This window comes from Botryllus schlosseri, chromosome 14 (genome assembly GCF_051294905.1).
Source record: "Botryllus schlosseri isolate E-star chromosome 14, Bs_hap1, whole genome shotgun sequence".
Lineage (NCBI taxonomy): Eukaryota > Metazoa > Chordata > Ascidiacea > Stolidobranchia > Styelidae > Botryllus > Botryllus schlosseri.
Window position 1 is genome coordinate 16,496,263 of NC_137249.1, and position 15,602 is coordinate 16,511,864.

Here is a 15,602-nt window from a genome sequence, read left to right on the forward strand (position 1 = left end):
TTTGTCCATTGTATATAATTTTTAAACCACAACATACCGGATATTTTCCCGACAGTGACCTTCAAACTTTGAGATTTTCTCAATTTCTTCCAGAAAATGCACAAACAATCCTCAACAACGTTGATTGCCGTGGAATTCATTGCTGATGACACTGTGCTATGCGAACGTAGCAAACCGTAGAGAGGCCTAATGCACGAATCCGGGAAAAATATACTACAATTACCTTAAAGATGCACTCGCAATGGCAGCAGAGTATAATCCCGTAACACCAGGAATGCCATCGAAGAGGTTCGATGCAGTGTTTGGAATGAGTTGGTCGATCGTATCTATCTCGCCAGATTGAACAGGGTCGCAAGACTCGTAGAGAGCGTAGCAGACGAGACCAATCACATTAATTGTTAAGGCCTCTGCACACTGAGCTCGCAACCCAGGGATAGCCCTGTCGCAACCCGATAAAACGAGAGAATCGCGCCTGTCTGCGACTGGACCATGCAGATCGGAGTCGCCGGCAACTCGCAACATGCCGTCTGCGACAGGGTTGCGCAACTCCGCGACAAAGTTGAAAATTTTCAACTTTGTCGCGAGTTGCGAGCGACTGGTCAGCAGTTACTGATCGTTAGCTCTATGTCACCGCAATAGTTTGTCCGGGTATTGCGTGTTTTGGCATCTATAATTGTTTCCTCATTGAATTTCGACTGATTTGAGGCCATTTTAAAACTTGAAGCTTAACTGCAAGACCGCATTCTACTGTAAGCAGTACCGGTACTTGGTAATTACCAAAGGCCAACCAGCTCCGGCAGTACCGATACCGCGAAACTCTCAGTCATTGTATGTCTACAGGTGGATTTATTATATATATACCTTGTCTGGTTCATTTTAACCTGTACAGTGTACATTGATTGGAAACTGGGTTAAGCAGGTACATATAATTGTGGTATGTCATGGGTTCACTGATGTATATTTCAGATACCGGTACATCTCAGTACACGACGTCTGAAAATCTTTTTGTTGACTAGGTAGCAGCAGTGTAACTCTTGATGTTAGATTTCGTCTATTCTCCTCTTTATCAGACTTCGGTACGAATTGTAGTGGCTAATATTATAAGTCAGAAATGGACTATGCATCATTATGGAGAATGAAACAACCAGGCCTACGGATCAGTTTCCATGCTTGATACCTGAGGGCGAATCGAAGATTGAAAAGGAAAGAATCCCAGAGTTATATTTGAATATTGTTAAGACTTAATTCATTTACAATAAAATTATAATGCATTTGAATGTTGTTCTCTATCATATCGAGAAAATAATGTATGAGTGCTTGACAGTTGATGCAGTCACTGAGGCAGTGGAATACAGAAAGGTTTGGTGTCTGTAGCATAATAGGCTACAGCTAGAACTCCAGAAATTTGGATCGGCAACCGGAAATATCGCCTTTAACTGGGTCACCTAGATTATGTGTTTTCAGCATTGAAATATGATATTGGTTCGTTAATGGAAAAGTGTGTGCATATAAGACGTCATCTTATTCATTGACGAACCCATGTATAATGTATACCCATCGAAATATTCATTTTGCGATCTATCGGGAGCTGTGCAATGTGTATCCATTGCGAGACTTCGGACAGAACGCGCAAGAGCTGTAGTTGCCGCTTGTGGGCACTGCCGGGACCTGTGTGCATTGCTTCGCGACTTACGACTCGCAACTCGCAACGCGCAACTCAGGTCAGTGTGCAGAGGCCTTTAGGCTGACCAGAGTTCCCGTCACGATATTCACGAAAGATGACCTGTATGCAGTTGAGACGATGCTTAGCTCGAGTTGCATTCATCAGGATGTCTACCAATCCGCGCAAACATGCATAATAAATACAAAAGGAAATTTGCCCTTGATGCACCGATATAGAGATTGTGGGCTTGGATTTCAAGATATACAGTTCTGCACCTTTCAAAGTCGATTGCTTACGAAATAGTAGATCGGCTTGCAAATATCCGGATATGAAATGTTATATTCGTTATACTAAACCCTTTTGGAGGTAGATCGGCCTACCAGTTTATGCAACATACCATTACAGCGGTAGGCTACTTGCCTGCGAGCTTGAGATGTTGTGCTGCAACTCTGATATCTTTGGACTGATTGTTGAGATGTACCGTACACACTAAGACTATTATTTAGGCTTACCATACGTCCTCTTTTAAGAGGATTTGTCCTCTTTTTTGACTTTTTTGAAAGTGTCCTCGGAGGACGCCCTTTTGTCCTCTTTTTTGAGATTTTGTCCTCTTTTTTGAAAATTTAGGTCAGATTTAGAGGAAATTGCGAGTGATATGCCGCAAATTAGCGCAGAAGTGAAGCTCCGGCGGGTATTTCGGAGGGAAAAGTGGTGATTTGAGCTCTGAGCGAAAAGAAGACCTTTTTTTTTTTTTAGTCATCCACCTGGCAATGTGGAGTGAAAAACGTGATTTTGAGCTCTGAGCGGAAGTGATGACCTTTTAGTCAACCGATCATGAAGTGGGAAAAATTTACCGGTTTTTGAGAATTCTTCTCCAGTTTTGCATGTCTGAAATTTCTGAAAAAGTGTCCTCTTTTTTCATTTCCGAAATATGGTAAGCCTACTATTATTGAAACCACCAAATATCCTGGCCAGTGGCGAAACTCTTGCCAGTGCACCGTAGTCGTATCTTGGAAAATATAAGGCTTTGTCACATGAAGTTTCGACGTGAGTATAGGCCTATAACATATTATTTACGAACATTCCACGATGTCTACATTATGCTTCATTTCAAACTTGAATTGTTATTAACTTGATATTATAAGGTATAATAAGTGATGTCTGGTAAGAATTACATTTGGTAGTACAGTAGTTTGTTTTGGGGTATTCATGGTGTTTGTCGACTACTATGGCCATTTACACCAGGCCGATATTCTTCTTATTTTCCGTAACTGCCGACTCACAGCACGGCCCACATCTAGGCTTTTTGTAAGACACCGCGGACACGGATGAGGTACCTAGGAGGAGCCTAGGTAAACCTCCAACACTTAGGTATCGGAATTCGGAAGTCGACCTCAGTCGGACTCGAACCCACACCCATTGGTGTTGCAGCCGCGGATTATACCACTGCGCTATCTCGCCACCCGTAGTACAGTAGTGACTTGGTCCCAACACTGGTACGTTGTACGCCCAATGTATATAGACATATACATTGTGTAGACATATTACACCATGTAACAAAATTTTGCAAAAGTTATAGTTGGCTAAAACAATTTATGTATTGTGTTTTAGTATCCCAAACTAATTTCCAAAATACCAAAATTTTTACTGAAGTATCCCAAATTTTGAAGATATGTCAATTTATCTAATTTTTTCTTTTACTCATAATTCCTCCGTATTAATCACAGTAATTATTTATTGGACGTAAGAAAACGCTAATGAAAAGAATAATATGAACAAATATAGCTTGCTCATGCATCAAGTAACAATGCAAACACTTTAAAAATCATCAGAAGTGGTTTTGTTTGCGTGACTTACGTCTGTGAAATGAGAAATCTTCTCTTACTATGGACCGCAAATAACACCATGTCACAAAATTTTCCTAAATTTTAGTTGAGTAAAAATTATAATGTATTGTGTTTTGCTATTCCAAACCAATCACTGAAATCCAAAGTTTCTTCTGAAGTGTCCCTCGTCTTTGAGAAATGTCACTTTTCTGATTTTTCGTTTTACCCAAAATTGCCCTGTAATAATACGCATAATTCATTATTGGACGTACAAACACACTAACCAAAAGAAGGAATATGCATAAATGTTGGCTACCATAGATTATAAAAGGATGGAAACACTTCGAAACATTTCCGAAGTGATTTTGTTTGTATGAATTGGGTCTATAGACTGAGAAATCTGCTGGTGTTATGGACCTCAAGTGACCCTCCATCATGCTGCAACTCCACCACCCTTAGTATGTTCTTTCCAAATCATACGTATCCTGTTGAAACACGTCACTATGTTCATCGCCTACATCACCCATATTTGAAGTAATTAAAATCAAGGTGAAAATGTAGGTAATGCGTCTTTAAGGACATGCCCACTTTATTATTGCAAATAACTCGATCATATTGTTTACCAGGGGTTCATATTCATTGCTGCGATTATTAAAAAAATAATTCAACTACATCTCAAAATGTATTGACTGCTCCTGCTTCTCTCTCAGTCATTTTATTGACAAGTGCTTTACAAAAGATTGCCAACATTCCCGCATAAGCATGGAGAACCTGCCACAGAAAAATACAGTAAAATCGTCCATGCCCTTTTCTCGACGAAGGACATCGACACGATAAATGCAACAAGTTCCCTAGTTTCTGCCTTGGAGTCAGAATTTCCGCATTTGATTTAGTGAGCCCCAACTAAATCAGCAAGTTTGTGTTGGTTTGGAATGTATGGTTCTGGATTTATATCTATATGAGAGATGTTGAAGTCGTAATCGGAGTTATTTTCTGTATCTTTAAGCCCTGTCGAGTATTCTGGAGCTTTTTGTCGGATAGTTTGGGCAGTGAAAAGTTACCGCAATACGGAACAGGTGCTTAAAAGGAGATGGCATAGAAGGATATGCAATGCCAAATCATTTTCTAGTTATTCTGAAACCTGGAATATTACCCATACAGAAATAACAGTCATCTATAAGGTTTCGAATTTCCCTTCTGATTTTTCAATAGAAAATGACATTGAATGCCGATCTCCCCTTAGCCATCCATCCATATTTCATCGGCATGTTTCGGAGATTAAATGAAATGCCCAATTTTTATCTTTGTCTCCAATATTCATGCCAAAGTAAAGTAAATAAGTATAAAAAAACGTACCTATATTTTGTACTTAACCTGTTTCAAACTGATATACAAACCACATATATAGCAAAAACAGCCAGCAGGCAGATTACATTTGTGATGTTGACATTAATGATGAGATTATACTCACTACATCCGCAATCAGTGCATTAACAAAACAAAACGAAAGAAATTTGAGATTGCTCGCTGTAGTCAATCCTGACTGAGACTGAGAAGATGTTTGTTACTAACAACCGACTAATATGAATTGAATGATGGATCAATGTGACGTCACAGTTACGAAATTCAATAAAGGAGCTTGTAAAACATGGTGCGGGAAGTTTAAAAAGATTAAAATGACATTTGTAATCGACACTTGTGGCAAAAAAATTGCATGTTTTATCAAGGATTATGGAATAGGAAATATCACAAAATCGACTCAATCAAATTTTTGTTACATGGTGTTATGAATATGCGCTACATATCGTTCGCCATATACAGTAGACGAAAACGGATAGTAATTGGCTGTGGATTACGGCTTGGTGGTTTGTATCGGAGTTTGTAAACGATTTTGATTGATGTTGCAAGGAAAAACTATTATGTATATATTTATTTTATGTTTTATATGCTGAAACACGTATACTAATATGTGACTGCATATTTTACATACCTTGTAAAAGTGTGCCTCCCTCCTCTGATCAAGCCTGAAGTCAAATTCTGAAATCCCCCAACTACCAGCATACATTTGATTAATATTGATAGAAGTCCAGCGATCATGATCAAGAACTGCGCAGCATCAGTCCACATCACCGCTTTCAACCCGCCCTTTGAATGTCAGTATGTTTCCAATCACTGTGCAGTGGCGTAATGTTTAACGTTTATTGTCTACCAGGGTTGTGTAAAATATGCAAAATCCTGCTGTGATGATGATACACCAGATGTTAGAGATGTCAACCACGGTGCGTAATATCGTTAAGGTCGCGTAAATGACAAGGCCGGCGTAAAATAGCTAAAGAAAAACTACGTAAATTCGGTAGTTCAAGGACCTTAGATGGATAGATTCATGAGGCATGCAAGGTGCATTATAATATAAGTGTGTTGTAATACATGGGATCCATTTATTATTATTATTATTATTTATCATACTTTATATAGGTCCCTTGGATATAGGGCCTATATCTATGAAATGTAGTTCTACCGCCGTCACAACACCAATAGACGGGCGTTCAAGCCACGCCAATATTTGCCTATCCAGGTAAATTCGATTTACTTCAATAAAGCTTTAGTTAGTTATGATGACGCGATAGTCAGTTTACGACAAGCTCATAGGTCCATCTATTTCTTGGCATGTGTTCTTCGCCGTATGTTAAGATTCTAGGTAAAGGAAGGTAAAGGAAGTGACACTTCAAAGTCAGAACATTCCGAGATAATGTCATCGCAACTGTGGTGATGAGGATAGCTATCAGTGGTAAGGAAGGAATGACAACCCCGTCGATAACCAAAGGTATGACGGTTATAGCGTCGATAATGAAAACTTAAGCTACAGTGGGCCATTTTCACCTGATCTTCAGCAGTATTTTCATCTCATATTCGTTGACGTTATTTTCCTTACTGTTAATATGAAGGAGCTTCGAAGTCGGAAGCAAAAGTTACAGAAAAGAACTCATGGAAAGGAGGGTGCACTCTAATGCACTCACCGCAGTTAGAACGCCCGACAATGCCGTGATGTTTCGTAAGCTTTTATTGAAACGTAGTTCCAAGTACTGCAAGAATAAAATAACTCCAACACCGAATTTCATGACCAACTCGCAAATGCAACTACCTCGTATCTTGACACCGCGTTGACTCGACGGAAAGCAGGAATGAAATATACGGTTGTTGGTATGATTGCGAGACACGCCGCTATCGCACTCCAGAAGAACTCAGTCCCAACAATATACACCTCCACCGGCTCTGATATAAAGCCGACAGCCGAAGTGTAAGAGACCATCAAGGATAGCCCGATCACAATCTAGAGTACAAACCAATTAACACAGGGGGCCGGCAACTTATCCTGTCTTGTATATATAAATTAATTTCGAATCGCACCACTGATGGCGACGTTTTTATACAATGAAGCGGCGAACACATTCATTTGGACTTGACCAGCACATTTGTCTGAATTTTGGGGTGTTGGGGCGGGAGGAATGTTCCCTCTAATTTTTCACGAGTCTGCACGCACTCACCAACTCACTGCGCGGTACCTTGGACAACAGTGCGTAACGACTAAAAAAATGTCATCACTTCGGCTTTTCTGCACGCGCGCAGCTTAGAAGGAACATTGGCTGGGTGTAGCTGTACCTCACGCAGTCCGGGCTGATAGCAAGTGGTAATGATGAGGACGAAATTACAGCAGTTTACACCTTCAAACTGAGTCGGCTAAATACTACCTCACTGGGCTCACTACCGGCATAATACTGCTTAATGAAATGCATGAAAGGTCACATAATTTTTACACATTCCAGTTATGTGGAAATAGCCTACTCATTGAATACAACCTTACAAACTGTGACAAATACCATACGGAGCAAGCTATTCTATCAAGCTATCTCATTTTTACGATTGTCATACCGAATGGGAATCAAGCACCAAATTCCATGCATACGTTCTATAGCTGATTAAATTGAGCAAAGGCCTATAACAAATGCGAAATGGTATATGATCACTGTCTTGCTGTCCTACCGAATTCATTGATCTTCCACCAAGAAAGTAGCTATCCATTGAGGCATTCTTTCTATCCTTATAGGCGTAGTACACCCCGATGAAAGCGGAGATGCTCAGGATAACTGAAATACCAACGAATATTTTTTATCAAACCCAGATATAGCATACAACGATATAGCTACCTGTGAATACTGCAATGTCAATGGGTCCATGGGTACATAGAAGGGAACTGGCGAATGAACAACAGTGTAAATTTTCCGGAAAAGCTATGTAGAAATACATTCGCTTATGTAGGATAGTTGAATGAATCTGACCGATGGTGCAGAAACTATGCACCGCTCGACGATTCCTGCGAATATTGGCCGATTTTTTAACACCCCGGTCCATGATTCTATTAGCTCGACCAAGATTCATTACCTGCCCTGAAATTCGTTCATTACAGTTTTGAACTTTGTTACCGCTAATCAATGAACGTATCTGTAGACGATTCCCAGGATACTTGCAGATTTTCACTGACGGATCAAAAACTACGGCAGGCACTGCGGCAGTGTTTTATGTATCGCGAACTATCAACCACTATCATAAAAGAATCTGTCCGACTCATAAGCCGGGTTATGGAAATGACCGATATCCAATCAAAAAAACACCGATAATAATCATCTACGAGGAACATACCTATTAGGAAGGTGCGAACCCCTGTAACGTTCTGGTTCTTTTGAACGCGGACCTTTTTGAAAGGTTCTATGTCAGAGGTCTCAAACACGCCGCCCGCATTTTGTGCGGTCCGCGACAGCATTTTGGATTTTTATGTTTTCGACAATATATATAACTTACACATAGCTTTTTCATATTTTACTACTTGAAGTTCAATGTAAAACTATTTCAAAAACCTTAAATCTCATCAAACTGCACTATCACAGCACTTACAATAGCTATCCATTAGGGCTCTTCAAAAATTACTTTTGTTCTCAAATCGTACTGGCTACTTGATAAAAGTGTTGGGTTACCTAATTTAAGCCTGCACCCCAAAATTTGGTTCAATTCCAACCAGTAGCCGCATTGCTACATGAGGAGAAAGTTTCTATTTATTATATAAAAATAAATTACAAAAAATTTGAAAATTTTCCGTTCACCCCATGAAAGTGTTAGGTTGTCTATAGAAACGGTGTTCACCAAATTTGGTTCAATTTCGACCAGTGGCAGCGGAGTTATTGCCATCGAAAAATTTGGATTATGAATAAAATAGTATTTACGGTGACCAATTCTTTAATCATTTATTGTAGTGGTGCTCACCGTAAATACTATTTTATTCAAATCCAAATTTTTCGACGGTAATAACTCTGCTTCCACTGTTTGGAAATTGGAATTGAACCTAATTTGGTGAACATTGTTTCTATAGACAACCTAACACTTTCATGGGGTGGAGAGAAAATTTTCATATTTTTTGTTATTTATTTTTATATAATAAATAGTAACTTTCTTCTCATGTAGCAATGCGGCTACTGGTCGGAATTGAACCAAATTTTGTGTGTAGGCTTAAATTAGGTAACCTAACGATTTAATTAAGTAGCCAGTACGATTTGAAAAAAAAGTCATTTTTGAAGAGCCCTGCTATCCATTTAGTGGAAGATCAGCTATTATGTCACATTTTAAGCTCATGATGATAAAACATGACCAGGCGATGATTTGTGACTGAAAATTGTGATTTGGACTTGAGCGCGACAGTTCGTGAAATTACCTCGTATTCGAACTGACTGCCAGGTGATAAAATGATGATGACTCGAGTCGAGTCGATTTGAACGCTAAAATCAGAGAAGGACTTGTAACTCGGAACGCCGTAACCTTGTACAACCACGGACACAACAAACTATCCATCTTTCATGGGTAATAGTAAGATATCAGAAAGTGGAGTATTTTCGGGCTAATTTATACAACTAAAAAACATTCTTCGCGCTACGCGCGATTTTTTGTGAAATGGCTTTTCGGTTGGTACCATCATAGCTGGTGTTGAAAATGGACAGGGATACGAGAAATCTTATTGAAAGCACAAGGGGTATGATCGCTAAAAAGGTTAAGAAGCACTGCTATTATTATGACGCTATAAACATTATATTTAAATTGTTATTGATCTGTTTCAATCGAAGGCAAATCTAACGCTGATTTAATTTGACTTAGGTAATGACATGAACAATGGCCTACTCTCAGGCTATACCAGAAAGCCGGATTAGGCTACATTGCTTAAATGCTCTGAACAATCTTTGATAATTTCTAGAATGTTCTACCTATCATTGTGGCACGTAAAATGTCCGCTAGCTGCAATATAATAACGCGGCAGCTTTTACGATGTCATGATGTCTCGCATGGTTTATTTAACTCACTATATTAACAATTTATGCCCGGCACGAAGACAATTTGATTCAAATATTTGGAAATATGAATTTTACCGTGTCAAGCGTGAATAGTACAGTAGTAAATGACATTTTTACGATGTTTGTAGAATGCCTGTATATAAGGTGTTAGGCCTACTTGGAAATCATACATTGAATATCCCTATTATTGATGCTGCGGCCCGCGGCGTCATCAAAAACTAGGAAATTGGCCCGCGAGCACATTTGAGTTTGAGACCTCTGTTGTATGTGAACACGAAGTGAACGTGAACCTATGGCATCGCGTGACGTCACAATGCTAATTGCAACACTACATTTCCGTAACGTAGTAGATCAATATACAATGTGATTCATAAAGTCCGCGCCAGCGACTCCTGCCTTCTACCCGGCGGCTGGTTTGACGTCATATCAGATCTCAGTTCCACTGAAATAATAAATATATTTGATTTTACGGAATAGCCTTATAAATAAGTCCCTCAGAAACATCTAGTATACAGACTTAATATGACTCGACATTAGGGTTGTCCATAATTTGGAAAATCGCAAAAGAGATGCGTATCCATCTCTCATTCTGTAGATTATTGATAAAAAAACATCAATGAACCTGGAATAAGCTCATAGGAAAGTCGGTAACATTTGTCTAAATGCGTTTGAAAGTAGCTGCCGTAGAGTGGGCGTGTTAGCGACCATAGAACGGCGAGAAGACTAGTAATCACGAAATCAAGTCTCTTGATTGGTTAATCAGCTATGCTTGAATGGTCACGACCACAGCGGCTTGCTGATTATGTGCTTATACTAGTTCAAGAAGTTCGCTAACGGCAATGATTCTGTAAGCGCATTGTATGTTGGTGATTTAATAATTAAATGAGACATCTGGTCATTGAATGTTTCAGTGTTAAAACTAGGTACCGATAGCTTTAGTGCAACAATAACCTATTGCAGGCATGGCAGAGGTGAAACAGCGAATGATTGTGAACTTATAGAAGTAAGTATAGATACCAGAAATAGCCTACATATCTGATATGCTTGAGATTACATCAAGTGGTCCTGTTTTTCTGGGTGCAGGTAAGGTATATTAGACATCGCCAAACTGGTGCAGCATACCATGTGATATGGATTCTGGACACAGTCCTGTACGCTCAGAAGATATGTGGGCCGACCAGGTAGCTTACATTGGATTTCTGAAGAAGGCTGTAACTACCACACCGCTTCAATACATCATTTTTATGTCCATGTCTGGTTTGATTCAAGCGTTAGTCGTGATGCAGCCGGTAATGATCTAAGATTAATTAAGGACATGCTAAGCAATGCAAGCAAACTGTCTTTTTGCTGGTCCTACCAGCATAGTCTGTGCTTATCTTTAGACCTCTTTTCGCGGCATCATTGAGGACTTTGACAGCACTTGCGGGTATGATTCATTATGCTGCAATAATCTGAGAAGTGCCAAGCATAAATGACAGATACATCCAGCCCTTACACCATTCGAGACTTCAATTATATACCACGACAACAGCCTAATAAGATCAGACAAAGTAGTGTCAATGTCAAGCTTTATATTTGTATTCAATGATGGTACATCCCCTCTGAAACTAGAAATTCGTTTGCCACTTGTATAAGCGCCTTTGCAATATTTTTCCGCTTGTTTTTGTGCTTTCCATCAATGAAATCAAGGCATACAGGCTACAACGGTTACCTTCACAATACGCCATCATGTCATGTATTTAAAGATATTGTGAAGCAGCTGTTCTTTGTTCATCATGTGTTTCGTTACTCAACATGTTCTGAATTAATCCTAAATCATGATTGGCGGACCAACCTACAATGCGCTTACAGAATCACCGCCGTTGGCCGATTCCGTGACCAGCTGATCAACAAGCCGCCAATGTCGTGATCATTGAAGCGTAGCAGATTAGCCAATCAAACGCCGTGATTTCGTGATTACTAGTCTGCTTGCCGTTCTATGGTCGCTGACACGCCCACTCTACGGCAGCTACTTTCAGACGCATTTAGACAAATGTTAACGACTTTCCCGTGAGTTTATTGCAGGTTCATTGACGTTTTTTAACTATAATCTATAGAATGAGACATGGATACGCATAAATTTTGAGATTTTCCAAATTATGGACAACCCTACTCGACATAGTTATGAGACCATTTTTATTAACGTGGTGCACATTTACTAATCAAATCTTGCTACTGTTGTAAGACAGAAACGGTCGCTCGAATAATAAGCCATTATTTAAAAGTCAAATATTAGCCAGCAAGCACATTACTTTAGCACGTGCCGACTCCCGAGCTTCAAACGGTCTTCAGGATAGAGTCATGTCACAATGAAATGCAGTGTTTACCGTGCAAACACTACAACGAAAATATGTTTTTCTTGAAAGATCCTACAGAAGATTGCAATGGATTTAGATTCGTCATAATCGTGCTATTAGTATAGGCCTACCAACTTATATTTTTCTTATGGCCATACGCCACCATGAAAAGAGCCGTATGTGGCTATAGTTTCTCGATCCCTGAACGTCATGGAGAAAAATGATTAAAATGTTTGAAAATCCATGAATATAATTATAACAGAAAATATATGATAGGTTAGGGATGACCAACGCGGTGCTCGCTAGAACGAAATGAGTCGCCCGCGGTCGCAGTAGCAAATATCCAAATGAGATATTTGAAGGTCGAAGAGGAGAAGGGTTTCATATGGGTCAGTCGACGTTAAGAAACATACGAACGCAGTTTTCGATCGGGGCGTTGCCCGTCTTCGCCGACCCTTAGCGGCAATCTATAGTTCACATTCCCGAGTGTCGACGCGGAGATTAGCGCTGCGCAGAGCGGCAACGCAACTAAGCCCGGAGATGCTGGCGTGAGTCCCGGTGAGTGAGAGTTATCTCATCTTGGTAAGGGGCGGAAACCCCGCCAAGTGCTCTGAATGTCTAAAAGTGAATAAATCCAACTATCTGAGCACGGATAAACGGCAGGAGTTTCTGGTAGCCCGTTTCATTAATCAGTACCCAAGAAGTAGCTCTTGGTTTCAAAAAGGTTGGTGACCCCTAGCTGTGATATTTGATGTACGAGTGTACAGAAGGCACCAAATCCAGCGTGAGACGGTATTGCGGCGTGTTTATACTTGACACAATGACACTTTGATAACACTGGTCTACAAATTTCGAAAAAAAAGTTGCGCCGAAAATTTTAATGAGTGATTTAGGCTAATTTAAGGTTGCTGCATCCAATTCTGTGCTCAGAATTTCAACATCACGTCAGATTTTTTCTGTGTGAATTTTTCTCATTTTCATAAATTAATCAAATTTCGGTTTTCATTAGTGACATCACGGTAAGAAAATAACAGCAACAGATCAAATATTGTTATTGAAATCATCTATCATGAAAACTGAGTTGTTGTAATACAGAATTAGTGAGTTTTCGGCGAACTTGAATCCAGTAATTCTCTATCTTCGTTCAATCAGAAGCTCTTTTCGACCAATAAAATTACACTGGTCTAATATTTCCAAAAAAAAATGTTCCAAAAATTTTAATGATTGATTTAGGCTAATTGTAGATTGCTGAATCCGATTCTGTCGTCAGAATTTCTCTATCACGTCAAATCTTATCGCTATGCATTATTCTCATTTTCATAAATTAATCAAATTTCGGCTTTCGTTAGTGACATTACGGTCAGCGTACAACAGCAACAGATCAAATATTGTTATTGAGATCATCTATAATGATGAAACCTGGGTTGTAGAACAGAATAACAGAGTTTTCGGTGAACTTGAATTCAGTGGTTCTGTATCTTTTTCGATCACGACCTCTTTACGACCAATAAATTTATATGTGGATGCAACTATTTTTAGTCTGTAGCCGCTATCATCTTTATATACCACACTTCGTTTAAAGATTGTGATTAGTATAGCTCCGTACCTAATTTAGTTCCATACGTTATCTATCTTTATACATCCGTCCTGCAGACTTAATCGGCCAATGCATTTTGTGACAGCACTCTTCTCTTTCGTAAAACGTACAAGTTTGCAATCAATAAACATTGTATTGTTGGTATATTATGTGGAAGAGAATTGTTCACTCTGGTACATGACCCGAATATGTGGCCCTTTAGGCTTGTTTTGAAACATTAAAAGAAACAGGATGTCTGCTTTTCCAAAGAAAAAAGTCCTTACCATGATAACCTGAAAGAATTGATCATCATTAATCTCCACCTGTACTTATCATGATAATTCTTCTTCTCCAGTTTCAATATATTGTCACGTTTCATCGGAATCGAGGAAAGCTGTTTCTGAACCTTTTTTCTTTTGTTTTATTGCCATGACATAGAGGGATTCTTGTGCATTGTCTATTATAGACAACCAGATGAATGGAGACTGCTTACTAACAGCTTAACACGAAACCTGCAGTGCATGTTACTTCACAATAGAAATAAATATGCATCGGTTCTAGGACAGTCGATCTCTCTCGACATAGGACATTCTGTGTCCTACAACAAATATCACGTGTTCTATGATGGAACAGAGCCAGAGATTAGCATTGCTTGATTTCGAGGCTTTTTGTTTGTGTGTTTCATGATTAAACGCCAGTTCCAAATACAAAAAGCTTTATATTTTTGGTGGTTTCTGGTTGCCGTAATATTTTACTATGAACTAGAGTCGGTCGAAGTGATCAGCGTTGCTACTCAAGTAGCACAAATAACGGCTCACATTTCTTCTCAATTACAAGTAGAAGTAGTCATTTCTAAGACATGTCAAAACTACTTCACGTGGAAGACGAAATGAAAGGTCTGAGAATTACTGAAAGTCAGTAGATATCTAAGTATATTTGGTCGGGGAGGGTGGTCGCATACTTTCAACAGTTAGTCGGAGGTGGCTACATACGAAATCGTGAGATGTAATATACCTCATACAACGCAAAATGACTATAATGAAACCACCCATGATTTGAATCTTCGAAAAAATATACTCAAGTACCGTGATTTAGAGGCTATTTTACGCTTTTCTTGTGACAATTTAACTCATGATAGTGGTGCAATATTATCCCTGAACTACTTTTTACTTTACAAAAACCAAATTGCAAAAGTAATTAGTTCATCCAGAATATTGTTCAGGTAGATGTTGAAGTAGTTGTAAAACAATACCACTTCAGTAAGTACTGCAAGTAGCCAAAATCTACTTGAGTACCCCGAAAAAGTAGAAATATACAACATATATAACATCTCAACAACGTGATGGAGAAAAAATAACGTCAGATTCGTATTCAGCGCCCCCAAATTAGGTTTAATTGACCCAAAGAAGTCCTGGCGCACAAATCGTGTAGACCAGTGTAATTCGTGGTTTGTTTTATAGAGGGATTGCAGTGAAGTGAATAGTGTCAAATTCATGTTTTATAATCAAAATGAGAATTGCGCTAGGGATAATTCCGTGCTCAGGTGTCGTTTCGTTTATTTGAATTAAACGAGGCATGTTATCTACTGTAACTACATTGTCGCATCTTATGACCAACCTAATGTAGCATAGGGAAGAGTAGCCAAAACAGTGGTGTTGGAAATGCAGCCTACGATGTATCCTGACAATATTATAATTGCAGAAATTCGGCTAGTCGTTCTGAAATCGCCGCGACCCAAATTTGTAGCGATTATCACGAATCCAAAACTATACACACCAAATTTACGGATAACCGATAACTTATTTCAGC

The 15,602-nt window shown here is 39.2% G+C and overlaps 1 protein-coding gene across 1 annotated transcript; it reads right to left on the reverse strand.

Annotated features, from left to right (window-relative positions):
- Positions 1-2,855: 2,855 nt before the first annotated feature.
- Positions 2,856-7,700, reverse strand: LOC145456411 (sodium-coupled monocarboxylate transporter 1-like). The gene is made up of 3 exons (XM_080334525.1): positions 7,531-7,700; positions 6,632-6,820; positions 2,856-6,572 (listed from the first exon to the last, which is right to left on the reverse strand). The coding sequence occupies exons 1-3, from the start codon at positions 7,567-7,569 to the stop codon at positions 6,459-6,461; spliced, it is 342 nt and encodes a 113-aa protein (XP_080190651.1). The 5' UTR covers positions 7,570-7,700; the 3' UTR covers positions 2,856-6,458.
- Between the last annotated feature and the right edge of the window lie 7,902 nt (positions 7,701-15,602).